This window comes from Calcarisporiella thermophila (assembly GCF_041956535.1).
Source record: "Calcarisporiella thermophila strain CBS 279.70 unplaced genomic scaffold VTP21scaffold_23, whole genome shotgun sequence".
NCBI lineage: Eukaryota > Fungi > Calcarisporiellomycota > Calcarisporiellomycetes > Calcarisporiellales > Calcarisporiellaceae > Calcarisporiella > Calcarisporiella thermophila.
In genome coordinates this window covers 152564-180209 of record NW_027192213.1, presented here as the reverse complement: position 1 = coordinate 180209, position 27646 = coordinate 152564, and the positions used below count along the sequence as shown (strand labels likewise).

Genomic DNA, 27646 nt, shown 5'->3' with positions numbered 1-27646 from the left:
ACCTCCCGAGTATTTTTTTTTTTTGATCAATTAATGGAAACTTTTTATTTAATTTCCATATATTACATGAAGTTAATGTCAATGGACTTTAACATGACGAGATATAGGTCCTTGATAGATAGGCGTTCAATCGATTTGCGTGGATCGTAGTTGTCGTGAATAGCATGTACGTGAAACCGATGTAATCTTTGTACTTATCGTAGGAGCGATCTTTTCAATAATGAAGACTCAATTTCTGATCAAGTGGACAGCAGTCACAAACTAAGAGTAAGTGCTGGTGGGGGAAGTGGGATTCGAACCCACGCCGTTCTCGTCGGCATACCAGGGATAGTCCACTACACTAACCCTCCCCCATCTCACCTCCCGAGTATCTAAGTGACTGCTTATGTGACTTTCCGTACCAAAAGCCAATATCCTCGTAACAAAAGAAGTCGAAATTGACAGCTTGACCGAGTGGTTAAGGTGTATGACTCGAAATCATATGGGCACTGCCCGCGCAGGTTCAAATCCTGCAGCTGTCGAAAGTTTTGATTGTTTTATGTTAAGCTAAACATCCTAGCTGATTTATTCGTCCGGCTGATAATCGTAATTTTGTTTTTCATATTCCTTTAAAAAGGTGTTTCATTTAATCTACGTATTTTCGAATTTATTGTTTACAAAAGTATATGATTAAATTGAATAAAAATATACTAAGTCTTGAATAGTTTAATCCCAAAAAAGGAACATTAGCCAAATATAAATCACACAAGGTACACAACATCTCCACTTATCATGAGTTGATTTACATCGCTCATATGTTGAAGATGTGCTCTGGCTTCGCTAATAGTAAAGAGATCTGATTGTGGTAGATCCCAATTAATACGCTCAAGTAGTACCTCAAACGGACACGAAGAGTTATCCTCATCACCGAACTGTTGGGTATTGCGTAGATAATTAACCCGATCTTGGAAAAATTTCAGTCTAATAGGTACATTGCGGCATATAAGTCATATGGCCTTATACTACTAAATAGCCTTCTGTTTTCAGTATTTACCTCTGAGCTTCTCCATTTCTTCCTTCAATCTCCATATCATCTCCATGGGATTGTGATGTGCCCATAAGCATCGATATCCCGCCTTCCGAGGAAACCTGTGATGCTAACATTTCCGAATGACCGGTTCTTCCTTGCTGAGGTAAGGAGGAGTGCCCATCGTTTATGGATGACACACCGTTTTTCTGTCCACGATGACGGTTCGATCTCCTATTATCCATTAAATCTGATTCGTCTTCATCCTCTTCGTCCTCATCTCCACTGGATCCGTCGTGCTGATTAACAGCATTTCGCTTTCTTCGTTTTGTAGGTGGCTTCACCTCCTCGAATATGCTCGAAAGCAGAATTTCATGCACAGCACGAACATCTTTCTCTTCTACCTGATCACTCAGCCGCACCTTGGCATGAGCTGTAGCCAAACGAACAAGCGTTTCAAGTGTACGTGCAGTAATGGGAGCCGTCTATAGAAAATAAAATAAGTTATAGACTAATAGCACACATTGCTCTCCCATCCTAAGTTCGAAACCTACTGTTCTTTGTTTCTCCTCTAACTTGTCGTTCCTCAAATTTGTATATGCATCTACGATGTACGCTTGTGCAGAGCTTGTTAATTTAGGCTTGCAAATATTTTTGGCGTAGTGGATATATTTTTTGAGGAATGGAACGGAGAGAATATTCTTGCTTCGACTATGGCGCGTATCGGCTACGATGTTGTTCTGTTCATATATAGAAGTTTCTCGAGACTCCTCTTCGCCCCCCCCTAAATCCACAGTGGAAATAGCCTCATGAATTGGTTCACCTAAAATAAAAGGTTAAATTTAATTGATTCATTCTAGATTAATCAAAGCAATATTTACCTGGTTCCAGCCCGGGTGGAATATAACGGTGCATGCGAAGTACATGTTCTGAGATCATGCGATCGATCGTTTCTTCCATCTTGTCTTTAACGATGAACACCAAGTCGAACCGAGAGATAAGCGAGTCAGGCATTGCCAAATTGTAAGCTGGTGATTTTGATTGATCGTACTATATTTTAAAGATATGAGAATTGCGTATTTTTCAAGAATCGATTTAAGGTGATTTTACTTGGCCCCAAACCGGATTTGCAGCAGCAATAACGCTACATCTAGCATTCAATGATGTGTGTATACCAGCCTTTGCGATAGTCACCGTTTGCTGTTCCATCACTTCATGAATAGCAACTCGATCTATTTCATTCATTTTATCGAACTCATCGATGCACACCACCCCTCTATCAGCTAGTACCATAGCACCAGCTTCCAAACGCCTCTCGCCTAAACAATTATAGTATATTAGCAAGAAATATTGTAAAATAGAGAGTAAAAATGGCTTACCCGTCTCTTTATCAGATGTAACTGCTGCTGTCAAACCAACACCTGACGCGCCACGACCCGTGGTCGCGATGGCCAATGGGGCGATATTAAATACAAAACGCAGGATCTGCGACTTTGCGGTTGATGGGTCGCCAACCATTAAAACATTGATATCACTATTGTTATAATTTCAATTAATACCAAAAAGGATAAAAGAATCTAAAAATACAAATGCTCACCCTCGCAAATGAGTTCCATTAGGCAAGTTCTTCTCTACTCCACCCATAAGTTGGAGTAGCACGGCTTTTTTGATGTCTTCATGACCAAAAATGGAGGGCGCAATCGATTGTGACATCATCTCAAAAACATTTTTGCGTTTGGCGATTTTCCGAATACTACGGATATCTTCCTCTGTAATAACTGGCTGCGTGATTGCGCCGCCTGCTTTACCAACAAAAATTGAAATATTGTTGGCAAGAACGATACTTCGGAACGTGGCAGAGGTCTGAGAATTGTTTCGATTTCCGAGAGTGCGGTAGAGGCCCACAAGTTGTACACGATCCCCAGGCTTCACTTTATCTACTAGATCGTCATCTAAGAAGACATCTACGGAACGTGGTAGTTGTCCAGCAGGCGCACGTTCAGGCATCTCTTGGATGCTAATCGCTTGATGATCGCGGTAAACACAGAACCCAAACTCAGTCGTGAGTGGATTCCCATTATCATCTTCCATTGGATATACACTCGAGGTTGGCATACCCCCGCCTAGAGTTGTAGCATCTTTGTATTCACGTTGATGAAATCTACCTGTTTTTTCGCAATAATGAACGCTCTTCGCAACCTTTGGTCTGACAAGAGAACCTTGAAATGAAATGCAAAATAAGAATTATACCTTAATTTCTTCGCTTCAATACAGATAAATTATAATACTAACAATGCGTGACTATGCCTTCAAGAGAAATCAATTTTCCAAGATATGAGGCTCGAAGGGTGCGAGGATTCAAATGATGATCTCCAAAGCTCCCTCGTAAACCGATATGATAAACCACATCCTCTTTAAGGCTAATAGCAGATTCGGTATTGACAACATCGACTACAATTTTTTTCAGTGCTCTTTCAAATGCTGGAAGATACTCATATGGTGATTGAATGAGGCTGTCGTATACATCAGGTAGAGTTTAATAGATATATTAATTATTAACATTGAAACAAAACTTCATACTTTTCAGCATATTCTCGGTTATATTCTCTCAAGTGATCTATGCTCACTACGAGGCGTTGCTCATTATTATTTAACATGCGTTTGATTGCTGTTTTATATTCCCCTTGACCATACTGACATTGAAATGATGCAGAAAGTCAATACTATGTCAGAATACTTTGAAATATATCCCTTACATCATTATCAAGAAATTCTCTAAAGAAATTAACTCGCTCTTCAAACAATTCATCTTCAAATATTGGCTCCGCCATGATGACTATATTTTTATCTCACGAATGATGATTGGATTCAATCGTATGCAATGTAAAGTGAAAAAAAAAATAATAATAAAACGCGAAAATTCGCGTCCAAACATAATATAAATCGCGTTAACGTCATTTTTTATGACGCAAACTTTTGGGTATCCGTGTCCTTTAAGCCCCCAATCTATTTTTATATTTGACAGTTACTCTCCAAAACCGACTGAAAAAAATTAGGCGATTAATGAAACTAATGATTGGATGTGATGCGTGAAAACATTTCTCCATGCTACCCATCAGATATTGAACGGCTCGATGAAAATGTACTTCATGAATGGGATGTCAACCGCGTTGTACGCTGGCTCGAAGATAATGGATTCGGTCGATACAGTAAATCATTCAAAGGTATGCCTCATTGCCATTATGTACTAATTGAACAGGAAGGATTATGAATTCGTAATCGCACGACAGAATGTCTTTTTGTTTAGTTGATTATCTAATTCAAACATGGTTATTCCCTTGTTAAATAGAGCGTGAGATTTGCGGTCGAAAATTCTTTGGATTATCACAAAATGAATTATGGTGGTTCCCAGCAAGCTCCACAGAGAAGAAATTCCTTCTCTCAGCAATCCGCGATTTAATCCAAATGCTTATCTCACGAAAGCCCACAAATTTCCTTTCTACACGGAAAAACATGAACATTGATTTCGCCGAATATGGAACCTCTCCTTCCGGTGCATCTTCAAATGCTGCTAGTGTCTCCCCAACAACACCAGTAGCCCCATCTTTACGTGGATTAGGGTATTCTGCACCAAATAATGGGAATGCGGTAACCTCTAGTGAAAGAAGCCTTCCCGGATCGTTGGTTGCCACAAAACAAAGTGAACACCCAGTCTTTGCAGCTAGCAATCATGGAACCTACTATAGCTATACCTCTTCTAATAAGTATTCACTTCCTGTTTCTAATGCTCCGGAAATTGTTCCTTCGAATTCAACCTCGATGAAACCACCTATTTACAAGAGAGACGGCTGCCCTACATTACCTTGTGTATATGTGCCTCCACTACAACTGAGCTGGACACCACCCATCTCTACGGTAGAAGGTACTCCGCAAAGGAGTCCGCAGACTTCCTATGACTCATTGACACAATCTTTCACGCATAGTCGGAGTCGATCCGCTAGTAATAGTAGCTCTGTGGTAATGCTTCGAATCTCAAATTAATGCACGATATACATATTAATAGTTTTATTTTTAACTCTGGTAGCTGTATGAATCCCCGAAACCTAGGGTAGTTTATTTCTGTTATCATTATCGGTTATAATCCAAGATTTTTACGAAATTAATTTATCCTAGAACTTTATAAGAGTGTCAGTTAATAAGCTCGTGTATTTTGAGGTCGAAGTGACGGGTGTCGAACTTCCAAACCTAATACGGAAAAAGATATATGACGAACTGAGAAAGCGATATATGATACAGGGCGAATGGGAAAAACACTCTTTATTCTTGGTCGATACATTAACAGGAGGTAAACAAATACTTTGCATTAGTCTTATGCAGTCTATTTCTTGAATTTTAATCTCTCTCCTTAAGTCACTGAACGGCTGCTATCCGATCAAGAGTTGATGCGCGTTTGTAATTCATCGACTGATAATTCGCCAGCTAAAATCCTGCTGCGACAGTATGAGAGTAAAGAAACGCCATCAGAAATTATACCCAGCGCGCCGGCTTCACAATGGGCAACTGATTCTACCGCAAGCAATGTGTCTAATTATGATAGTCATCCTTCGCCGCCTGCCATCTTACCGATAAACTCACCTCTGTTAAATAGCCAAGCTCAGATTACGAAACCTTCAAGCGTGCATCCACTTGAACCCACCTCCAATAACTCAGAACGCGCGTCTGAACCTCAGCAACCACGCCAAAGCAGTTCTGATATCAACCATATTCCACCTGATTTATCTAACTCACCTTCTATAGTAAGCCATCGCTCTTCTCAGAAAGAAGAGGCTGGCCAACCGGAAGTAGAAAAAATTCTCGACCCTGCTACGAAGCCTATCGCAGTTTCCCGAGCCGATCCTTCATCCCCTATGCCTCCAACGGCACGCAGCTTTGGAGATATTCGACATGGCTTTGTTGCACCTCCTGGTAGACCTATTCCTCCAATGGCCGGGAGAACATTACATTACCTGCCTGGAGCATACTTGCCGCGCGCGAATCTTCCTCACAACTACCCATATTCTGTGCCACAGATGATGCTCATGCCTGGATACCGTCCCCCTTACGTCCACCCTCTTCCTTATGGCGGCCGCTTCGTCCATCCTCAACTCATGTTCCCTGGCGGCTCTTTCCCAATTCGACAACAGAATACTCACGTTCCTATAATTTATCCTTCACCACAAAGCATGCCTGCTCCCTCTGTCTCAAGTACCTCTCCCGCTGCTGATGTACATCTGTACTCAGAAAATTGCCAGCGAGGTAAAACAGTCGAAGATGTCATCGGAGTGTTGGATGATTTTATGAAAGAGATAGGAATTGACACAGGGGATGGGGATGATACCAAAACAAAAGAGCAAGCAAGTAGCGAGCCTACCCCAATTGAAGGCCCACAAAAAAACATCAATCAGCCTGATAACACCCAAATTTCTATCGATGGAATCCGGAAATATGAAGAAAAGGAAGAATATTTTTGGGGAGATCGCCCCCCCCTTGAGATGGTGTACAATCACTTGGATCAATACTTTTTGGATCATGATTTGGATCGGCCTATCGTGGCGGTTACGCAGGACGTACAAGAGATATCCTACCCATTGAAGCCAGGCTTGATTCATAAAGCTTCGATTCGTGCCATGGTAAATAAGGCACGCCACCAAAACTTACAAGGCGATGAATCTGAACTAGTGGAAAACAAAACTTTTTCCCGCCTTTTTCCTCGCCCAGCAACATCTAAGATTTCGCTACATCGCCAGAAAAGTTCCAAAATGTGGGGCGCCCAGGTTGCAGAAATGAAATCTTCTCTGAGAAGACGCGCATCTAAAGTGGAAGTTGAAGAACCAGGGCATGTGCTCGAAGCTACATTTGGTAACCCTAGATTTAGTATTTTAAAAATTCGTTTCTCAAGCTTATACTATTGGAATTTTCCATGGTTATAGGGATCTCCTCCTCACCCAAGTTTCAATGGATTAAAGGCAAGCAAATTGGACGCGGATCGTTCGCAAAAGTATTCCATGCACTAAATGTTACTACTGGAGAAATGATCGCAGTAAAACAGGTAGAGCTCCCCTCGAATTTCCTTGAAGACGGAAGTGAACGCCAGCAAAGCATGGTGCACGCACTCCGCTCAGAAATCAATACACTACAGACGCTTGAACACGAGAACATTGTTCAGTACCTTGGATTCGAAGTCACTGACAAAGAGCTCAACCTCTTCCTTGAATATGTATCGGGTGGCTCGGTGCAGAGCTGTCTGAACCAATATGGGCCATTTGAGCCAGCACTCACTCGCCACTTTACAAGGCAGATCACACGAGGCTTAGCGTATCTCCACGACCGGGGGTTGCTTCATCGTGATATCAAGGGCGGCAATGTTCTTATTGATCCCTGTGGCACATGCAAGATCACAGATTTTGGTCTATCGAAGGTCAATAATCGAGGAGAAGCATATGAGCAGAATTCTCACATGTCTTTTAAAGGCACACTATATTGGATGGCCCCTGAGGTCCTCCAAGGAGGCGCTTACAGTGCTAAAGTGGATGTGTGGTCGCTGGGCGGGCTTGTGCTTGAGATGCTGACGGGTAACCGACCTTGGCACGGGGTAGCTTTTTATGCTGCGCTGGTGAATATCTCGAAACTGGAGCCACCTGTTCCGGACGACATCCCTGAGGATGCTCGAGACTTTTTGAAAAAGTGCTTTGTGATGTGAGCTGATATTCTAGCCTGAACTACAATCCAATACGGAATCATTAACAGTTCCTTTTTTTTAGTGACCCGGATAAGCGACCCAAAGCTTCCGAGCTACTTCAACATCCTTTTCTGCTTACAAATTCTGATAAAGAATTTGACTTTACCGCCTGGCTAGAAAAGTGGAAAGAGCGCGACAAAATATCTAAGAGAAACGAGAATTGGGACGTGAAATCCGATTCATGATAGACCCTTCTCATAGAGTTTATTTGAGGCTGTATATCGATTTCCCCTTTAATAGTAATATCAGAGATATTTACTATTACTTGTATATAACACTAATGTTCTACCATATTCACTTGACTGTTTATTTTTGCTATTTTATATTTTATATTTTTATTATATATTTATCTACAAAGTATGCCATTTTCGTAATGGTTATATACAAGTTGCTAGGATGCATGTTGCAATGAAAAATAAGGGGAAAAAAACACCGAAAGGTTATGAACTACAGCTATTAATAATGCGAATATTGCATATCTTGAGGGGGTATTAATGGAAGAGCCAGCAGAAGTGATACGCTGTAACAGTTCTGTTTCGCCTTTTCGAAAATTTGAAGATATTATTCCACTTAGTGGAATAACCAGCAACTTCCCCCGCATTCCTTCTTGGCACTTGGTTCCTACAGCGCTAAAATAATTAACTATCCCGGGACGATCGAAGGTCAGGTTGAATGTATCTACAGTCAGAGAGAACGAGGGTTGAGAGAGCCGCGCACAAAATAATAGTATATCCGGCATTATAATGATATATATTTCTCACCTCCTTTGGACATAATTTTAGAATCAAACCCAGTATAAGCAGGCTTACAAGGAGCACTAGCCAGTGCTTGCGTCACAGAGTGTGGTCCTTCTTTAAAGCGCCAGGTCACAATGTCTCCAACTCTTATTGTTATAACAGAAGGATCAAACTTGTTATCGCCAGAGGAGATCTCGACTATATTACCCTCCGCGAGGGTAAACAACAAAAGCGTCGTAGTATAGACGAGTCGCATTAAGCTCTAAGAACAATAAAACCGAGCAGGAAAATAGCCAGTGACTCTGCTTTTTTAAACGCGTTCTTCATGGCTGATTATTCGAAAGTCAATACCCATGCGGGTTATACCCTCTTTTTTTCTTTTCTCGGGGACTTTTTATAATTGCTTTGTTTGTTCCAGGGATAACGACTTTGTGAAACTTAAATCCATCCATAAGAGGCATATTGAATTTTTGAATACACTATCCTCACCTTTTTTCTGCCGCGGAATGGATCCTAGGAAAAAATAAAATGTACATTTGTGCTTGGCCTATATAATGGAATTTACAATCCCCTGTCAAATATCCAACGTGGAATCCAATGCTACTTTATAGCCAGGAGTCAGGAGTCGAATCTCCTTTTTTCTCGTATATTAGCCCCCTCTCTCCTTTTTTTAGTGAAAACTGTCACCATTTTACGACGAGGGCGTAAAGATGTAAATTTCAAGCCAAAATGTACTGGCAGTTGAAGATACTCAGTGTCATATAATAATGAAAATCAAAAGTTAAAAATTCATAGTTTCCTATGCTATCTCCATGGAATCAGCGCAGTGTTTTTTATTGTGAATACTACCGATCAAATTCACAAACCCATAGAATGTATTCGGACATTATATATCCGTTTTCATTATTCGGGGGTTGAAGTTTTATGCAAATTGTATTCATTCTCTACAAAGCATATTGCGCATGTTATATAGCAAAGCTTGCAAAATAAAAGATTAACATCAATTAGAATACTAGAGATGCAGCTACTGTTGACAAATACCTCCATTAGGTCCTTCATAGCTTTCCCGGTCGCCTCTATGGGTTGTGCAATAAGGGTGATCACTGCGACTGGACAGTGTCCACATCCAATCGCAGTGGAAGATTGTGGTTATTATGATTCCAACTCCACACTACTATAAACTTTGTGAAGAGGTCCTATCACTAGGACAATGCGACACAGCACTTTTTGAACCAACCAGTAGGTATTCACATCCGACTTTTGGAGTAGTATATTGTCCTTTTCCTCCTAATACAACTCATATTTCCAGACCCTGCGAGTCGCTACCTGGAGACTGCAAGAATAACTTTTATACATTCATTACAGAAACATGCCCTGTACATAAGGAAATGATAATGTGCACTTTCTTCAACTACACTGTAGTCGATCACTGTGGTCATTTGTAATATACGGTTTTTTTTAGTAAGGGAGACGGGTGTCACATTGCAATAATGTATTGCATAATATCGATCAAAAATAATTTTACATATTATGAGTTAAGGTAGGTCAGGCTATAGCGTAAATAAGTTTACCTAAATACGATTTTCAACTTTGTTTCTGAATTTATTAAATCAGCCCTTTCTACAATATAAGCTCCCAACGGATTTAACGCCGAGGAATTGATACCGGGTGTATCGGTCGGATTCAGAGTGGCTCTCAAATGTGTGCACCATGGTATGAATGAGTGTGTATTACCTATCGCTACCAAATTTATCAAAATGATCTGGCATTATTTTTTATTGTTCATAGTTATTCGCAGTGATGTTTTGGATGCACCAGGGTTAAAATTGCAAAACTGTTTATTCGCCTTAACTGGTTTTTCTCAGAAAATTATTTCAATTCGCCCGTATTCGGTACTAATTTAAACTCTGCTCTATTGAAATAATACATTACTTCAGTAAAGACAATGTACAAATCCGTTGTGTACTTCCAATTCCTCTTCTCCATCCTCTCGATCCTCTCTGCCGATCCAGAGATTAGGCCGCGCTGTACTCCCCCTCCTCCTGGACGTTGTATTACACAACCTATAACAGCGACTGGTCCATGTCCTGTCCCCACTGCAAAAGTAGTATGTCCATATCCTCCTTTCACCTTCACCCGTTATCAATCTTGTGAGAGTGGTTACCCTATACTTGGTCAATGCTGGACACGAGGAATAACTGCGACAGGCAATTGTCCTTATCCTACAGCTGAAGTGAGATGTCCATATCCACCTTTCACCTCCACCCTCTACAAACCTTGTGAAGTCACCCCAATGCCGGGGCAGTGCGACACAACCCTTTATAAACCAAGTGGTGGATGTCCCCACCCGACCTCTGGAGAAGCACACTGCCCGTACCCTCCTTTCACAACCTATTTCTCCCGACCCTGTAAACCATTGATGAAGGGTTGTCTGACCAGCTACCATAAAACACTTCTGTTCACCTGTCCTATAAATTATGGAACGATAATGTGTCCTTCCTTCCCGTACAACTATGGCCTTGTTGATCCTTGCAATTATAGGTAAGATGTCAATGATCTTCTGGTGAGTGAGCTAGGTGTCTTTTATCAAACATCTCTTCATATTCAGATATGACCTACATTTCAATGTAAATAAAAAAGAATTTTTGATCCTTGAGCTGAAATATGTGTGTAAAAACCGAACAGACGAAATGATTCTTTTATTTCCTTGCTTAAAGTATGAAAGGGATTATAATATACCACATAGAACTCACCTTCACCAATATAGTGAATTCGATTTTTGATATCACAGCCGAGAAACTAATGGAAGATGCATCGGTTGAGGTCAGTGGCTCTACATAAATGCAACATGATATAGGTGGTATTGAGATCTAGAACTGTTAAAGAATTATGTTTTCGAACTGAAAAGCCACGATATGTGTTCCTTATATCAAGAGTCATTTGCAGTGATGCTTTTGATGCTCCGGGGTTAAAATTGCAAAACCGATTTATTCGCCCTAACTCCTTTCTCTTTAGAAATTATTTCAATTCGCCTGTATTCGGATTAGATTTTAACTCTACTCTATTGAAATAATACATTATTTCAGTAAAGACAATGTACAAATCCGTTGTGTACTTCCAATTCCTCTTCTCCATCCTCTCGATCATCTCTGCCGATCCAGAGATTAGGCCGCGCTGTACTCCCCCTCCTCCTGGACGTTGTATTACACAACCTATAACAGCGACTGGTCCATGTCCTCTTCCCACTGCAAAAGTAGTGTGTCCATATCCTCCTTTCACCTTCACCCGTTATCAATCTTGTAAGAGTGATTATCCTATGCTTGGCCAATGCTGGACACGAGAAATAACTGCGACTGGCGATTGTCCTTATCCCACTGCTGAAGTGAGATGTCCATATCCACCTTTCACCTTCACCCGTTATCGGTCTTGTGATAGTTATTACCCTACTCTCGGGGCATGTCGAACAACTCTCTTCACCACCACCGGAGAATGTCCTTACCCCACAGGAGTAGTCCATTGCCCATATCCTCCTTTCACCTCCTATCTCGTCAGAACCTGCGATGACCGCCCCAGACCTGGAGATTGTAGGACCATTAGAAATGGTCTTGAGATTGGTTTATGTCCTATTACAACTGCCACTGTCATCTGTCCTTATCCCCCTTTCACTTTTTATCGCACCAAAAGTCCCTGTATAGACTACTAAATTGGACACATCATGTCCATTTCCTCATGAAGTGTAAAAATTTCCACATATTATGTTTCTTGTTTAAAAAATAACTAAAAAAATGAGTCAGTAACGTAAATATAGTGTTAAAATTTACTTTTTCTCATTCATTAGTGATAGCAACATAACAAATGGCTACTTTCATGCAGAGAAGGTGGAAGCGGCTCTTCCTTGCCTATTCATAACTTGTGTGTACATACGCAGTCCTTGAGAGGTAGGTGATGACACTGGTGATCAAAGGAAATGGTTCTTAATTGGCCCATAATTAGGCGAAAAGAATTTCAGACGAGTCAGATGGATGTTACCTGCGGCAGCAGATCTTTGATGAAACTTGGCATTTATCCTTTTGGCACCATTGGGAAAATACAGGCCTGAACACCGCATATCATGTGCCGCAATTCCAATGCGGTAAATAACCGACCCCGAAGGATTGCCCAGATCAGAGCAGAGTAGATGAAGTGTCATGGGATATAAGTATACGCGGAACGACCTATAACACTGATATAACCTCATTGCCTATGGGTGAATCAATTCTAATGTCACAAGGGGGGGCCGGCTCTTAATCAACTCTTAATTTATGGCCACCAATACTGGGTCAGGTTGAGGGGATTTCATGTGTCAAATTGCGGGCACCGGATTGGAGAGAATAGATCGAAGTCAGTGGAAATTGAGAATTCGTTACCAGCGGTTTCCAAAGACGGCAAAATTCTAGATATCAAAAAGGTGCTCCTCTACGGAATAGGATAGCCCAAGCTATTAATGTGGAAAAAATGAGGGTCCCTGAAGAAATATCACGCTGTTGACGGTTCAAGCTGAACGTGCTGTCAATGTCATTCCATTTGGCCTAGCTTGCTGTAACGGAGATGGGCGCAATCTAGTCCGTGCTTTCGTTAGCAAGCTATCATACCAAAACGAGAAAGGAGAGGCCGAAAACCACTGCCATGTATACTAGGAAACTCCATGTCGTTCTTCCTCATCCCGTACAGGTATGCTGACCAAGAATGGCAGATTCTCTATTACGAACCTGAACTCTGGATCTGCTCTTTATTATCAACGAAGTATCATTGATTATGAATAAGACATGATGAAAAGCATTGTCCACTTTTGATTAATTTGTGGCAAATAGGTTCGACTTTGCATTAACCCGGGAGATATTTGACGTCAGAGATTGGAGCTTTTGCGACTTGATTCAAGCCTGCGGAAAGGGCAACGGAAGAAAGCTCTTCACCTTTAAATAAGGAAGATCGAATATTATGCTGAGACAGCTTTGCGCTCCGTTTCGGCAAAACGCACGCATATCTGTCGAAAACCCACTCAATGGCTGAATTCGAAAAGGAAAGGGAGTAACTCTAAATAAACGTCCCGGATATTTTGTGTGAGGAAAGGGTCCTATTTTAATTTATTTATAGCAATGCTCTGATAACAGATGCACGAGTGATAGACAACTTGCTTCGAAACACGGATATCAAAATTAACGTCCGCCCGATCCGGCCCCTATCACCTTCACCGGTGCAGGGAAAACAATTTTTCACTAGTGAAAAAATGGTTAACGTGATGTGACTTCGTTTTTTTTCTATCGCTCGGTATATCTTGCTTCCCCTTAGCACCTATTTATCTTTTTCTTCCCGCTCTCCTCTTCCTCTGTGCTTTACTTTCTTGCCTTTCACCAATCTCTCCGCCGTTCAAGCGCCCTCTCCCCCGCACTCCATACAGAGTCAATGGACCACAACCTAAGGGATAGTAGTGGGGAGGAATCGAGTGCGAATCGTCGGCGTCCAGCTGAGTTGCGCCTCGATATCACTCCTCCCGTCGAAGAACTACAACATCCAGATTATTTCCCCCCCGCTGGACAAAGAGCCCAGCATGTTTCCATCTCGGCCCCAAACTCGCCCCTTGCGCAGGCGCAGTACACAATTACGGAAAGTGCTCAGACAACCCTCTACGCCCCCTCCATTGAGGGTATGCACGAGGATGAGAAGATAGAGGACCTGGAACAGCAGAAGCAGGCCCAGATGCAGCCAGAAAGCGATTACATCCAGGATGCGGTTGATCTTGTGAGGAAAGCGACCCAACATCATCGAGGGAGAAAATCCAGCGTTCCCAAGGAAGGTGGCGGAGTCCTGTCGAATTTGCTTCGCTTGCAGAGCACCCGCTCTCCGCAATCTTCCGCGCGTGCCACCCCACGCAGACCGCATCTCTTATCGCGAAATTCATGGACGACCCTTGGATACCGGGATTCAGTTGCTCGCTCTTCTACAAGTGGCGGCGTGCCAGGGTCTGCTTTAGGCCAGATGCTCCTTGCTCCGGGCACCATGCTCGGCACCATAGGAGATACGTCCGCTGCAGAAAACCTCTACAAGAGATGGAGTATGGATGGACGAAGTATAGACGCAAGAAGCGACGTGAGTATACCACCGAGTGAGCGGATGAGAATCACCGAGGCCATTGCAGATGTTTTGCAGCGCCAAGATTTTTTGCTGCGGTTGTGTAAAGGTTTCTTGATGTCAGGGGCACCATCACATCGCTTAGAAACCGCACTTGACGCGGCCTCGAAAGCAGTAGGCATCGATGCACAATTCGCATTTCTTCCCAACTTGGTAAGTGGTCGGATTCATCTATAACCTCCCATATGGACCATTTCACTTATCCATTTCCTAATGATTAGACTTTAGTTTCCTTTGGTGACGCCGAGACGCACACGTCAGAAACCCACATTCTTAAAATCGCTTCAGGCCTCGACATGGGACGCCTTGTCAAACTCAACCGTATCTACACAAGGGTGGTTAAGCAAGAACAGGCGGTTCCAGAAGCTTTGCACGAGTTGGATGAGATTTTGAACGCCCCCCCGTATTATAAAAATTGGGTGCTACTGCTCGCATATACATCGGCGTCGATGGCAATCTCCCCCATCGCGTTCCAGGGTTCGTGGGCAGACTCTTTGGCAAGTGGTTTTGTAGGTTTGATTGTCGGAGGTTGCCAACTGCTCGCCAATCGATCACCCGCCTACAGCAATGTATTCGAGATCTCTGTAACGGTCATTATTTCTTTTCTGGCGCGCCTGTTTGTGATGCTCAGTAAGAGTCAGCTCGTGTGCTTCTCTAGCATCGTGTTGAGTGCACTCGTCCTTATTCTTCCGGGATATCCTCTGATTGCCGCAGTGCTTGAGCTCAGTAGCAAGCAGCTTATCACTGGCTCTGTCCGACTCTTCTACTCGCTTATCTATTCACTCATCCTCGGCTTTGGGGTATCCATAGGAAGCGCCTTTTTTGATTTTATATTCCACCCGAATGGCATGCATTCCCTAGAGGACGATCCTACACGTGTGTGCAGCCAAGGGATGAGCGAATGGTGGCAGTTTCTATTCGTACCCATCTTCAGTCTTTCTCTGAATGTGGTTCCTCTTAAAGGAGAGCCTCGTCAATGGCCGCTAATGTCGCTCTTTGGAGTAATCGGATACGTCGTCAACTGGGCTGTAGCAAAGCGTTATGGATCAAGCCCGCAAGTTTCGTCCGCCATCGGAGCCTTTGTGGTTGGAGTGCTTGCCAACATTTCATCAAGGCTTAGGCGGGGTCGTGGCACTAGCGGCACTGCATATGTAAACATTATTACTGGAGTGCTTATGCTTGTACCAGCAAGTATCGGAGTGAAGACATCCTTCCAGAATTTAATGGGCGGAAAGAGCATTGATATTACGGATTCAAGTAATTTTGCCATCCAGATGGTGGTCATTTCACTGGGAATTAGCGTTGGATTATTTGCAGCGAGTATATTGGTATATGCTCCGCCCCCTGTGGTCCGCAAAGATGGTATAAAGAGAAGGAGTCGTGTTGCATTTATGACATTTTGATTTATTTTATTTTTTCATTTATTTCCATTTGCAAACCTGTACATTTTTATCTATTCTTTTGTGTGCTTGCTCATTTATCTTTCTTGTTTCTCATTTTTCCTAAGCTTTGTGTTGTCTTGATTTTTATGTTTTGGTCGATTGTTTTTCTCACTTGGCTTACAAAATATTATAATATTAATACATTTTATTCCCACAAGAAGCGAGTTTTTGGCAATATGAATTGACGACAGGCATGGCGATTATAGGCGATGCATGCAATATCGGCATCGGCTTCTCGATATTGGAGGTGGGGGACGCAGCCGCCGAATAAGGAGTCGCATGCATATTAATTTGGCTGCATCTCTTCTATACTGGGCATCCTAATCCTAGGCAAATTGATTTACTTGGTTCGAGGAGAATCGTAATGGACAATATTTGGAAGTCACGGAACTCAGGAGAGCCTTAAACCAGAGCATTGAAGACTGGTTGGATAAGTGATAATAGTGTCTCGGCCGAAGGTCTCTTCCCCTCATTCTGCCCCTGACCACTTTATTATTTTCCCGTAGTTAGTCACTCATTAATGTTTCCACCTCTGTTTCCACCACAACACTGAGACGCTTTCATTTTCCTTCTCCCTTTCCATTCATTCTTCTTGCTGCGAATCCTTATTTCCTACCCATTCCCTCCTACACTCAGAACAGACTCAATAATACATATCATATAGCATACATACCTTTGTAGAATAACAAATGCATCTGGCCAGCATTTTTCATTTCTCTGCGTCGCTTTTGCTCTGCTTGACTACCAGCAATGCTTTCCCCTACCTCCGCAACGAGGCAACTCATAGACTCTCAGGCTCTCTCATACCGCGCAACTCAAATACTGACTCAAACTCTCTGCTCCGCAACTCCCTCTCCACCATGCGAGAAATTCCCACCACTAAAAAGTACTATTTCCTTTCGGATAACGAATTGGACTCTATGAAACCTCTAGTGAAGCTCGCATCGATAGGATATTGTCAAGATTTTAGAAATGGGTTTAATTGTGGAAGATATTGCAGTGATTTCCAGCATTTCGAACTGAACACATACTTTCATACAAACAAGTATGGAGTCAACGGGTATGTGGCAAGAGACACGGTCGGCAAAGTCATTGTAGTGGGTTTTGGAGGCACGATGTCGCTGAAAAATTGGATAGAGAACCTAAAGCTCTTAAGGGTAACTGTCCGAGTTCGGAGATAGGATACCATTGTGGGGCCATTGACTAAACTTCCAACCCTCTTATCACGCTGTTTAACTAGGTTGATATGCCGGGAACAGAGGATAGCCAGGTACATCTCGGCTTCTGGGAGTCGTATTTGGAGGCTCGTCCCTTAGTCCTTGAGGCAGTGTCGTCGCTCTTGCAGCAGCATCCCGACCACTCGATTTTAATCACAGGTCATAGCCGAGGAGGGGCAATTGCCAGCCTATGTGCCATGGATCTTCGAGCATCCCAATCGATTCCACAGGAAGTCTCCCTTGCAACCTTCGGAGAGCCGCGTCTTGGAGACGCAAATTTCGCCAATCATTTCGATCGACTTGGCATCCTATCGAAAACCTTCATCAACAAGCGAGATCCGGTTCCCCACGTTCCTACACTGTTAAGTGGATGGAGGCGTCATGGCGTTGAAGTGTGGATTCGAGAGGACGAGCAGGCGGTTCAATGCCTTATGAATGAAGATCCCAACTGCTCCAATTCGGAAACGTTTTTCAATATTTCTGATCATAATGCCTATTTCAATGTGGGATTTGGGTGCTCCGTTGGTGCGGAATCCTTTGAGCTTAATGATCTCATCCAAACTATACTTTAGCACTATTAATCTATCACTAATGCTTAATATTGATATTCATTTTGTCCGTAATTATCCTGTAATATCTCTTCTCCTCACTCCAATACTAGTAAACCATTTAATTTTTTTTATAGTAGTAGTATGGTGGATGAAGTAAACGCATTTACTTTTAGAGGCACACTAGCAAGGGAAATGGCTATTTGCGTGAACAAGAAAGCTGATTTTTCCGACACTAAACCGTGGGATAAAACTCAGAGTACTTGTTCACCAAATCCGCAAAGAAACAAGGAAAAATAGTTGGGGATGATCTGGAGGCTTAAATATCGGTGAGATCAATAGGATGGATGAGACGCATAATAGTTTCTTGAGATTTTTTGCATTTTGCAAGGGAGTTTTATGTCTTTCATAGTGCATTCAGTCAGTGCATACTATCTGAGAAGTCATAGTGTAAAATTTTTGCAAGCCACTGGACCACATTTATGACCAATCAGTTGCGAGCTCCCCATCGAATATTTTTTGGAGAATTTCCAAATTGGCATTGCACGGATGAGTGTGAATAGGCGGCAGATTGATACTTGAGTAAATAGATGAATTCAAGCCATTGTAGATCCATTATATAGTAAGACCCTTCAATAGTATAAATACTCTCGCCTCTGTGTCTATAACTGTGTTCATTTCCATGCAGCTGCCAAGAAGAGGCCACGATTCCTTTTATTCATATACACATTTTAAAATCTGCAACATTTATCCCTGTTTTAAATGTTACCTACAGGGCACACCTAGTTCCATTAGGAGAATGGCAGGGCTCTGATAGAGCACAGGGATTTGTTGGTGTTAATGGACAAGAGGTTGATGTATATTAGATGGTAGCAGTCCAATCCAAAATTTGTTTAAATCTTATACGCACCAATTGCTCTCATAATGTTTTCATCTCAGCATGAAATAAGAAAAATGCATAATAGCACTCTATTAAATTTCATATAAGAAGGAAAAGTCCAAAACGATATCTTAGTTCTCATCTAATTCACGCTCCCACTCTTCAATAAACTCTTCGAACTGAGCTGGCAAAGTATGACCCATGCCGCGAGCCTGTTTCAATAAAGTTACAGCTTCCCGGTAGAGCGCCGTCTGTTCCTCGTCATTGAGGGTAAGATTTGCTAAGTTGATTAGTGCTTCTGAGAGCTGGTTAAAAAAAGAAAGAAGCATTATGAGTATGTTGACGAAAAGTTAATAAAAGGCTATAGGTAACAAAGTGGTACCATAGTAAGAAGTTCACTATTAATGCAGTCTTTTTCCTTGGCAATATCGAGGGCACGTTTATAATAATCTACACCTAATAAAATGGATCCAATATTAGTACAGCGAATATGATGAGCTAGCTCTAGACCATAGGGCTTACTCTTCTCCAAATATCCTGCTGCCTTCTTTTCCTCTTCGGTTAACTCTTCTTCATTTGTTTCTTTTTCCTCGGCTCCTTCCTCTCCTTCATCGGAATCGATTTGCTCTAACCAGTAATTTGCGAGCGAAAGGTAGCAGCTTCCAAGCCCAGTGTACGCTGCCAGTGGGTTCGATTCCGCTATTAATGGTTAACAAGAGCGCTCATCAGTGGATGTTACGAGAAATATCCAAAGGAGTTTTGCATACGTTTAATCGCAATTTCATATTTACTAATTGCCCAAAGGTTCCATTTTTCGCGACCATCCCAATCCTCACGTAAGTCTCCAAAGGCCTGCACCAAATCTGCTGCTCGCATCAACACCTCATTCCTTGCGCTCTCCCACCTCTCAGCAGAAGCCTGCTCGAATTTTTCGACCGCCTGAACGGCGAATTCTTCATCACTTCGACGTTTATCCTTGCCTTTGGAGGATCTTTTTTTGTTATTTTCTTTAAGCGCCTGCGTTGCCTAATAATAAGCAAAGAATAAGGAACAAGATACACCAAAAGAATGGGCTGAAGAAAAGCCATACTTTTTTCATTAGTGCATTCCCGAATGCCAGCCAAAGCTTCCATCCCTCTTCCTTGTCGCCTTCCTCTGCTTCTTCTAGCCTCTCCGCCCCTCGCTCCAACCGGTCCAAAGCTTCATCCACATATGGAATACAAGATTCTTCGCCATCCGCCTCTAGGAGCTCTCCCAAATCTTGTAATGCACTTGCATATACCCAATAGAAGATATAAGGAGGGCGCTGGTTTTCCGGCTGGGTGCGAAGAATGCGGTCACATTCATGAATAGCTCCGCGCAGAAGGCTGAGCGCTGACTTGGGTGCACTGGAGCCTGGAAGGAGAAAAGGAAGACTGATTAATAACTTTCCCCTTAGGCTGAGGCGAGATAATTTACCTAGCTTTTCCACTGCACTTTCGTATATCATGCGAAGCTCCTTGATGTCGTCGACTTCTTCCGCGCCTTCGCCTCGAAACACTAGTGTTTCTGTCTCCTCATTGCCCTCTTGTTCGACCTCATTCTCCCCCAATTGCTTCGGGCGCTTTTCTGTTACTTCGGTGTTAGCATCTTCTGTAGAACGTTTTAGCCCACGAGGACGCTTGGGTTCTGTCATTTTATTTTCAAATATTTTAATGGCTTCTACCCACTACCCTCTACCCTCTACCCTCTTGGTAGACAATAAGCACGGATATAATTAAAAATTACCCTCAACAGATAGCAAGTCACAGAAGTAAACAAAATTTCACAAAAAAACCGTCCTAATTTTTTTTCTGTTTACTTTCTTACCCTTTACCACTCTCTCTTTTCCTCTCTACTTTCCTCTATATCCCTCTCACTCCTATAATTTCCTATAAATATGGGTAAATCTAGCGTTAAAAAAGCAAACGGTGTGAACGGGAAGGTTGCGACCGCCGAGAAGAAGGGTGCCAAAACCGCCGAGAAAAAGAAGTTGGTAGAACAAAAGAAGGCAGAGGAGAAGAAGAAACAGCAGGAATCATCCTCAGAGGAAGAGTCTTCTGAAGAGGAGTCAAGCGATGAGTCTTCATCCTCGTCTTCCGAGGATGAGAAGAAGGAATCTGCTTCAGAGAAAGAGGAGTCTTCAGAAGAGAGCAGCGATTCATCCAGCGAGGATGAGGAAGAGGAGATGGCCCCTGCCAAAGCTGTAAAGGCTAGTGCCAAAAAGGAGGAATCTTCGGATGAATCCTCGGAGGAGTCCTCTGACGAAGAAGAGGAAGAAGAAAAGAAGCCTAAGGCCAAGGGCAAGAAGGAGGAATCATCGGAAGAAGAATCCAGCGACGAGTCATCCTCAGAGGAGGAGGAGGAAGAAAAGGAAGAATCAAAAGAGTCCTCGTCGGAAGAGTCGTCTTCCTCTGAAGAGTCTGAGTCCGAGGAAGAGATGGAGGTCGAATCTGAGAAGAAGCGCAAGCGCACCGATGATGCCGAGACCCCTAATGCTAAGAAAGGCCGTGTTGAGTCTGAACCTCAGTCCGTGTTTGTTGGAAATCTCTCCTGGAATACTGACGAAAATTCACTCATGGAGGTGTTTGCTGAATGTGGTGAGGTCACAGGCGCTCGCATTGTGACCGAGCGTGAGTCAGGCCGGTCAAAGGGCTACGGATATGTTGACTTTGCTGATGGTGAGGCGGCACAAAAGGCTCTCAGCCTTGCGGGCAAGGAGGTCGACGGTCGTGCTATCCGTGTCGATCTTGCCAACCCACGAGGTGACAAGTCGGCTACCCCTGGACAGAACCGCAAGCAGTTTAACAATCAGCCCCAATCCGAGGAGAGCAACACCCTCTTCATGGGCAATCTCTCCTTCAACGTCACCGAAGACGACGTTCGGTCCTTCTTTGAGTCCTATGGTGAGGTGGTGTCTGTCCGTCTGCCCACTGACCGCGAGACCGGCCGGTTCAAGGGCTTTGGCTATGTTGAGTTCCCCGATGTTGAAACCGCTAAGGCTGCTATTGCCGCCAATGAGACCGATCTGTGCGGACGCAATGTACGGTTGGACTTTGCCGGCCAGCGGAGAGATGGGGGTGGCAGTGGTACCCCTAGGGGTGGGCGTGGAGGTCGCGGAGGAACCCCCCGTGGAGGTCGGGGTGGACGTGGCGGCCGTGGCGGTCGTGGAGGAACACCCAACCGGGCAGCGGCAGCCAACCGCGGGTCAGTGCAGGAGTTCCAGGGTAAAAAGATCACCTTTGGCGATGATTAGATAGCCAGCTAGGGTCGTTTGCTCTCTGCTCTCATAGCTCAAAAATAATTAAGCACAACAAAATCCAAGAGGTCTAATGGACTTTTCTTTCCCCAAAATCTTTTTTTTTTTTTCATGTGTTAGCTTACATCACTTTTTGCCTAAAAATACTCTTCTGTGTTTTATTTTCTTTTCCTTATATATATATAATATATATTTGTTTGTTTTTTTTCTCTTTTACCTCTCGAATAAACTCTTTGACATATAAATCATTTTTGCATTTAGAGAAAAATCAGTCGAGTATAAATACTTGAAAACAAAAAAAAAAAAAGAAAAAAGAAAAAAGGAAAATAAAAGAGAATTGCAATACATAGAAGTTACTCGAAAGACGAATAAGAAGAAAATGGAACAATATAGACGATTATCCAAAGGAGGAGGAAAAAGAGGAAAAAAAATATCTTAAAGTGAAGTTAAGCATATACAAAGAGAAGTAACTTATTGTACGTATATTTATAACTATATATTCATAAAAATAAAATTGCAGACACCTAAATCCACGATTTTTCCGATAGCATTTCTCCTTTTTGTTGAATAAAAAGGAATTTTTTACAAGTTATATCAAGCAATTCACCCACGTACCATGCCGCGTGCAACCCCGCCAGACCATCCTGAGTTGACTGACTCTACACCTACTGGCATGGCGTTCATCAAGTGTCTACTCCCCTCGTCCTCTACCCCCATCTCCACCCCCTCCACAACCTCCTTCACTCCCACCGGCCCGACCTCCTCCTCCTCCTCTTCCTCTAGCTCTTGCTCTTCACCCGTGCTATACGTGGGTAGAAACGAGTGCAGTGCCACGTCCGTCCCAACAATGGTCCACACCCCAAAGTCCGTTACATCTTCCGTCCATGCACTAGCAAGAAATCCTCCGCCACCTGTTCCGACTCCGCGGCTACTACTCTCGGACACGCTGGCGCTCATCCTGCGCCTTCTTCCGCCCGTGTGCTGTTGATGGTGCTCGCTCAGTCGCGAGGTTTCCATTCCCAGCCCTGCCCCAACGCTATTCACTCGGCGGCGACCTCCTCCGGTGCCACCAAACCCAGAACCGTTCAGGGATACTCTACGTTTCCGAACGGCACGCCCCTCTTCCACGCATGCAGTTACGGCGCGCGGCTCTTCAGCCTCGCTTCCTTCTCCCTCCTGGCCTTCTTCTTGGTCGGAGGGGGAATGTCTCTGTGCATGCTGCTGAGAGGGAGATACCCATCCCCCACTGCCCCACCCCAGCACTCCGGAGCCGCCCTCTGCTATCGGGGTCAAGCTTTTTCTGCTCCCTTCCACGGCCCTGCCTTGGCCGACCCCCTCTGGCAAACATGCCAGATACACTCCTGGTCGTGACGGATCCACAAAATCGCCCGCGTGTACGTCTCGAATCTCAAAGGCGACCTTATGCAGCTGAGATACTGGGTCCCCGATCCCCTCCTCGCCCCATAAACCCGCTCTTCCGTGTAGGCCACTTCCAACGACTCCAGGCGCTGCACCTCCCCCCACGACCCAGCTTCCCTTGTCCACCCGCCTTATGATCATCACCGGGCTTACAAGCCCAGTGGTCAAGCATTGCAACACCACGGGCTGGTTATAGTGTACCGGCACCTGGGGGCCGGCCTGAGCAATTGCGGGTGGGGATGGACATCCGGGGAATGGTGGGGTAGCCGGCTCGTGTTGCCGTAAGTCTACAATCCAAATCACGTAGGGGTCCCATCCGCTTGTACGAGCCACGAAAACTGCGTTCTCCATGGGCGGGGTGGATTGTTTGGGGTTGACAAGGTGATAGCGATCGTGGGTGTCAGTGCCAAGATACTTGGTGGAGACCGTTTGCGAGCGGATTCGGTTAAAGAGCGCAATGGTGGTGCCGTGATGGATACACACTGTGCCATATCCAACAAAATAATAGAAAAAAAATGGAGTTGGTTAGCAAATTCTGTCAGGGGTAATATCGACGGAGAGTTAGGATTTCCCGGTAGAAAGTTAACTCACATTCAATGTTCTTTGCGCTTTGTCTCTTCTTGCTAGGCTTTGAAATCACCTTAATTGGTCGGCTTGAGTAGGTCCCACCCGGCACATTGCCCTCACTAACCTTCACCACAACCTCCACGCGCTTTCGTTTTTCATCCACGTCATTGATATACAACTGCTTCGCAATGCACCGCCCCATAACCACGTCTTCTCCCTCCGGCGGCGCCCTATCCTCCTCCAGCACAGTGCCCTCGTTGGTGGTCCATTCAATCGGGGTGAGCTGCGGCTCACCAGAGACACCCACCGCAAGCTTTGAAGGCCACCACCCTACACCGAGGAGTAGCGCAATGGGAGGTGGGCAGAGGAAGCGCTTTTCAGTGCCGTACGATTTTTGCGCTACCTTGGAAGTGAAGATGAGGAGTCGTCTTTCGCCGGCCGCAAGGGGATAGCCGAGATACCGCTCCACGTCCTGCATGACAGCGGCAGTTTTATTTGAGTTGCTAGTGTCCGGGCGCCCCATCGCCTTATCATGCCTGCCTTCAAAACCTCCCGCCTCTTCTTCGTCTTCGTCTTCCTCTTTGTACGAGGTGAGCCGTTTCGGAGGACTGGGGGGGGTGGTTGCTCGAGAGTTGGGAACCGAGTTTACGGGGCTCTTAACCGAGGAGCGCGAGTTTCGCCGTGAGGTCGGACGTCGTACCTTATTACTTCCAGTCGAGACTGGGCGAGTTGCAACGGGGGCCTGGGTAAGGGCGGCGGGTATCGTAGCGGTAGTGGGGGTGGGGAGCGAGGATTCGACTCGGGGGTGAATAGCACCAGGGTCCACTACTCCTCCGCCCTCAGCCTCTCGGCCCTCTTCTCCGCCTACGGCTCCGCCAAATATTGCCCTTGGGAATTCGGCGGCCGGAGCCCCCATGAAGACCTCGTTGATACCGGGCTCAACGCCGCTAAAGATCCTCGCCTCCCCTGCTCCAGCGTGGGCCGCAGCATCAATCGCCGCAAGCGCCTCAGCAAATGCGGGGGAAAAAAACGCGGGAGTAAGCGGGGACTCTCCTGGAAACATTTCGTTGTTGGGTGCGGAGGCGGCTGCCGCCGCCGCGGCATAGGCGAAGTTCATATCGAGGTTGTTGAGACGGAGCATCTGCGGGCGGGCACGCCTCCGCTCCGCGATTCCCGCGCCAGCCGAGGTATTCGTCATGTTGGACACATTTGTCATTGCCTCCTCCATGGTGTTGCGTCCCGTAGGATCCAATGGCGCACCGTCCCATCGATCGATCCCTGCCATTCCAAACCCAGAATCCATGGCGGCAAAACTTCCAGCAGAATCTCCACTGATATTCGGCCCCGTGCTCCTCATCCCGTCGTTACCCATCATCATGCCCTCGCCGTTCTCGAAATCCATTTCGAAATTGGCGGTTCCATTCGGGAAACCCATCTCGCCCTCGTTATTGGCATAGCCGAAAATCGGATCCACGCCCATGATACTATCGCGGGAGTAAGCCTCCATCCCGCTGCTGGTAGTGCTACCACCGCCGCAGCTACTGTTACTGTTGCTCGTGACCGGCCAAACCACCTCATCCGGGCGCATGGCCTCTTCCCATTTTGCGACGCCACCACTAGGAGGAAACTCCACGTTGGAAGTGTCGAGATTGAGGGCGGAAGAATAGTCTGCAAAACATGAGGGTTCGGACTTGCGCTTGCGGGCCAGATGCGATTGGAGTCGGTCGGAGTAATAGACGCTGTCGGTAAATCCCTGATCCATAATGTTTTTTAAAAATCTTTGCCGGGAATGTGCTTACGCAAGGATGAAGTTTTCAATCTAAATAGGGGAATGAGGGAAATTGCATTAGATGACGCGTCTCCACCAGGAGGGAGAGCACAGAGAACAAGAAATGAGGGAGAGCACTCACCGCTGCTTCCTTTTAATGCACACTTGATAACTTGAATGATAACTAGCTTCGGTTTCTCCACTATCAAAAAAAAAAAAGATAAGAGGCGTCAGCATTCTTAGAATCCTCAGGTAAAGTCTCCGTCCATCCCGATTCCATCCCAACTCACCGACTAAAATAGGCGAGGCAAACTGGCTAACAGAAATGCGATACCAAGGGGTGGCAAAAATATCAATTGGCAATGATTAGGAGGAGAAATAAAATATAAGAAAAGGCCAGCACGTAATAAAGCGAAAAATATTAGGAAAAATATTAAAGGGGTAGTTTGGAGCAAAAAAAGCTTTTTTTCATTAAACCAACTCTTTTTTTCCTTTTCACCGTTTTTAAGCTCTCTTCCTCTTCTACTTTTCCAAATAAAAACCTTGAATTAGAAGAAATGATAAGAGAAGGGAGAATAATAGAATTAGAGGATAGATGACATTCGCGAGTGGGCCCAAGAGGAATAAAAGATGACCCTTGGCTAGGTGCTGCTCGTTCTCGCTTGAATTCGGATAATCAAATTGGGAGGAAAGCCCTCAATTAAAAAAAAAAAGGACAGCCGAGGAGAGACACTTCGGTCAGTTGTTGGGTTGCTCAGCTTTTTCTCCACAAATTTAGGTTAGCAACCCTAGCCCTGTTGCTTCTCAATCCAGCGGATGACATAAAAAGCACCATCGCTAATTTCTTTTTCCATATTAACTGATACACAGAGTAGTTTTCGGATATTCGAGCTTACCATATAATAATATTAAAAAATTTATTAAAATCTATAAAATTCATTAATTTAACGGCTATATTTTCAAACAATATTAATATCAATAATGCTTATAATATATTCCTTCGCCCCGTTGTTTTGCCAGGTTGGAGTTGTTTCCAGGCCCCGATGCCTTCGTGTTTGCATTGCGGTTCTCCTGTTCTTGCGGGTTAGAGTTGACCATGGAGTCAAGAAGGCTGATGTGGTCCAGGATGTCGGCCCCATTCAGGGTGTTGTCGAGAAGACCACGACGTACCAAAGGGGGTCTTGAGGTGGCCCGAGCGGGCGGGCGTTGGGCGAAAAGTCCTGCAATTCCCCCATTTCCAAGGAAGCCCAGGGTGTTGGTGGTGGCGGGCCCATTGGTCTCCGTGTTGGCGTTGCGGTTCTCCGTGTTCCTCCGCCAGTGATGGTGGGGGCTGTGGTGTTTGAAGTACAAGCCCTCTCCCCCTTGCTTGGATATGTTTGAATTGTCTCCTGGGCCAGAAGCCTTGGTGTTTGCATTGCGATTCTCGCTATCTTGGGGATTTGAATTTACGGTGGAATCGATGGCTGAAATGTGGTCGATGATATCGGGGTTATTGAGCGTGTTGTCTAGAAGCCCACGTCGCCAATGCTTCTTCTTCTTGTATATACCTTCTCCCCGCTGTTTCGCGAAGTTTGAGTTGTTTCCAGGCCCGTTGGCCTTTGTGTTTGCATTTCGATTCTCGCTGTTTTGGGGGTTTGAGTTCACCATCGAGTTGATCAGGGAAAGGTGGTCGATGAGGTCGAGCCCATTGGCGCTGTTATCGAGCAGCCCGCGCTTCTCGAGTCCACGATGCCAGTGTTTCTTCTTGTAGATGCCTTCGCCTCCCTGCTTTGCATAATTCGAGTTGTTCCCGGGCCCGTTCGCCTTGGTGTTTGCGTTGCGATTCTCGCTGTTCTGGGG

At 44.6% G+C, this 27646-nt stretch overlaps 8 protein-coding genes and 2 non-coding genes across 10 annotated transcripts; 5 read left to right on the top strand and 5 right to left on the bottom strand.

The window, feature by feature from the left end:
- Positions 1 to 278: 278 nt before the first annotated feature.
- On the bottom strand, positions 279 to 351 carry VTP21DRAFT_t232. Its single transcript has one exon. It is a non-coding gene; the product is annotated as a tRNA-Ser (tRNA).
- An 88-nt stretch (positions 352 to 439) lies between these two features.
- On the top strand, positions 440 to 521 carry VTP21DRAFT_t247. The gene has a single exon. It is a non-coding gene; the product is annotated as a tRNA-Ser (tRNA).
- A 219-nt stretch (positions 522 to 740) lies between these two features.
- Positions 741 to 3837, bottom strand: VTP21DRAFT_5634 (uncharacterized protein; the record flags this gene model as incomplete). The annotated part of the gene is made up of 10 exons (XM_069396177.1): positions 741 to 960; positions 1034 to 1491; positions 1561 to 1829; positions 1888 to 2056; positions 2117 to 2325; positions 2386 to 2540; positions 2604 to 3225; positions 3299 to 3519; positions 3587 to 3699; positions 3763 to 3837. 10 exons carry the CDS (start codon positions 3835 to 3837, stop codon positions 741 to 743), a joined length of 2511 nt encoding a protein of 836 aa, XP_069247715.1.
- A 254-nt stretch (positions 3838 to 4091) lies between these two features.
- Positions 4092 to 7969, top strand: VTP21DRAFT_5633 (uncharacterized protein; the record flags this gene model as incomplete). Its single annotated transcript, XM_069396176.1, has 7 exons — positions 4092 to 4230; positions 4356 to 5023; positions 5091 to 5114; positions 5180 to 5351; positions 5417 to 6904; positions 6976 to 7741; positions 7807 to 7969. 7 exons carry the CDS (start codon positions 4092 to 4094, stop codon positions 7967 to 7969), a joined length of 3420 nt encoding a protein of 1139 aa, XP_069247714.1.
- Positions 7970 to 13963: 5994 nt separating this feature from the next.
- VTP21DRAFT_5632 (uncharacterized protein) lies at positions 13964 to 16092 on the top strand (the record flags this gene model as incomplete). The annotated part of the gene is made up of 2 exons (XM_069396175.1): positions 13964 to 14842; positions 14911 to 16092. The coding sequence occupies 2 exons, from the start codon at positions 13964 to 13966 to the stop codon at positions 16090 to 16092; spliced, it is 2061 nt and encodes a 686-aa protein (XP_069247713.1).
- A 728-nt stretch (positions 16093 to 16820) lies between these two features.
- Positions 16821 to 17920, top strand: VTP21DRAFT_5631 (uncharacterized protein; the record flags this gene model as incomplete). Its single annotated transcript, XM_069396174.1, has 2 exons — positions 16821 to 17288; positions 17372 to 17920. The coding sequence occupies 2 exons, from the start codon at positions 16821 to 16823 to the stop codon at positions 17918 to 17920; spliced, it is 1017 nt and encodes a 338-aa protein (XP_069247712.1).
- A 987-nt stretch (positions 17921 to 18907) lies between these two features.
- VTP21DRAFT_5630 (uncharacterized protein) lies at positions 18908 to 20451 on the bottom strand (the record flags this gene model as incomplete). The annotated part of the gene is made up of 6 exons (XM_069396173.1): positions 18908 to 19081; positions 19159 to 19232; positions 19299 to 19475; positions 19544 to 19802; positions 19867 to 20171; positions 20235 to 20451. 6 exons carry the CDS (start codon positions 20449 to 20451, stop codon positions 18908 to 18910), a joined length of 1206 nt encoding a protein of 401 aa, XP_069247711.1.
- Positions 20452 to 20694: 243 nt separating this feature from the next.
- VTP21DRAFT_5629 (uncharacterized protein) lies at positions 20695 to 22050 on the top strand (the record flags this gene model as incomplete). Its single annotated transcript, XM_069396171.1, has 1 exon — positions 20695 to 22050. One exon carries the CDS (start codon positions 20695 to 20697, stop codon positions 22048 to 22050), a length of 1356 nt encoding a protein of 451 aa, XP_069247710.1.
- A 606-nt stretch (positions 22051 to 22656) lies between these two features.
- On the bottom strand, positions 22657 to 25801 carry VTP21DRAFT_5628 (uncharacterized protein; the record flags this gene model as incomplete). Its single annotated transcript, XM_069396170.1, has 2 exons — positions 22657 to 23954; positions 24064 to 25801. The coding sequence occupies 2 exons, from the start codon at positions 25799 to 25801 to the stop codon at positions 22657 to 22659; spliced, it is 3036 nt and encodes a 1011-aa protein (XP_069247709.1).
- Positions 25802 to 26782: 981 nt separating this feature from the next.
- VTP21DRAFT_5627 (uncharacterized protein) lies at positions 26783 to 27640 on the bottom strand (the record flags this gene model as incomplete). Its single annotated transcript, XM_069396169.1, has 1 exon — positions 26783 to 27640. A coding segment is annotated over one exon (858 nt), but the record flags the coding sequence as incomplete, so codon positions are not given.
- Positions 27641 to 27646: the final 6 nt, after the last annotated feature.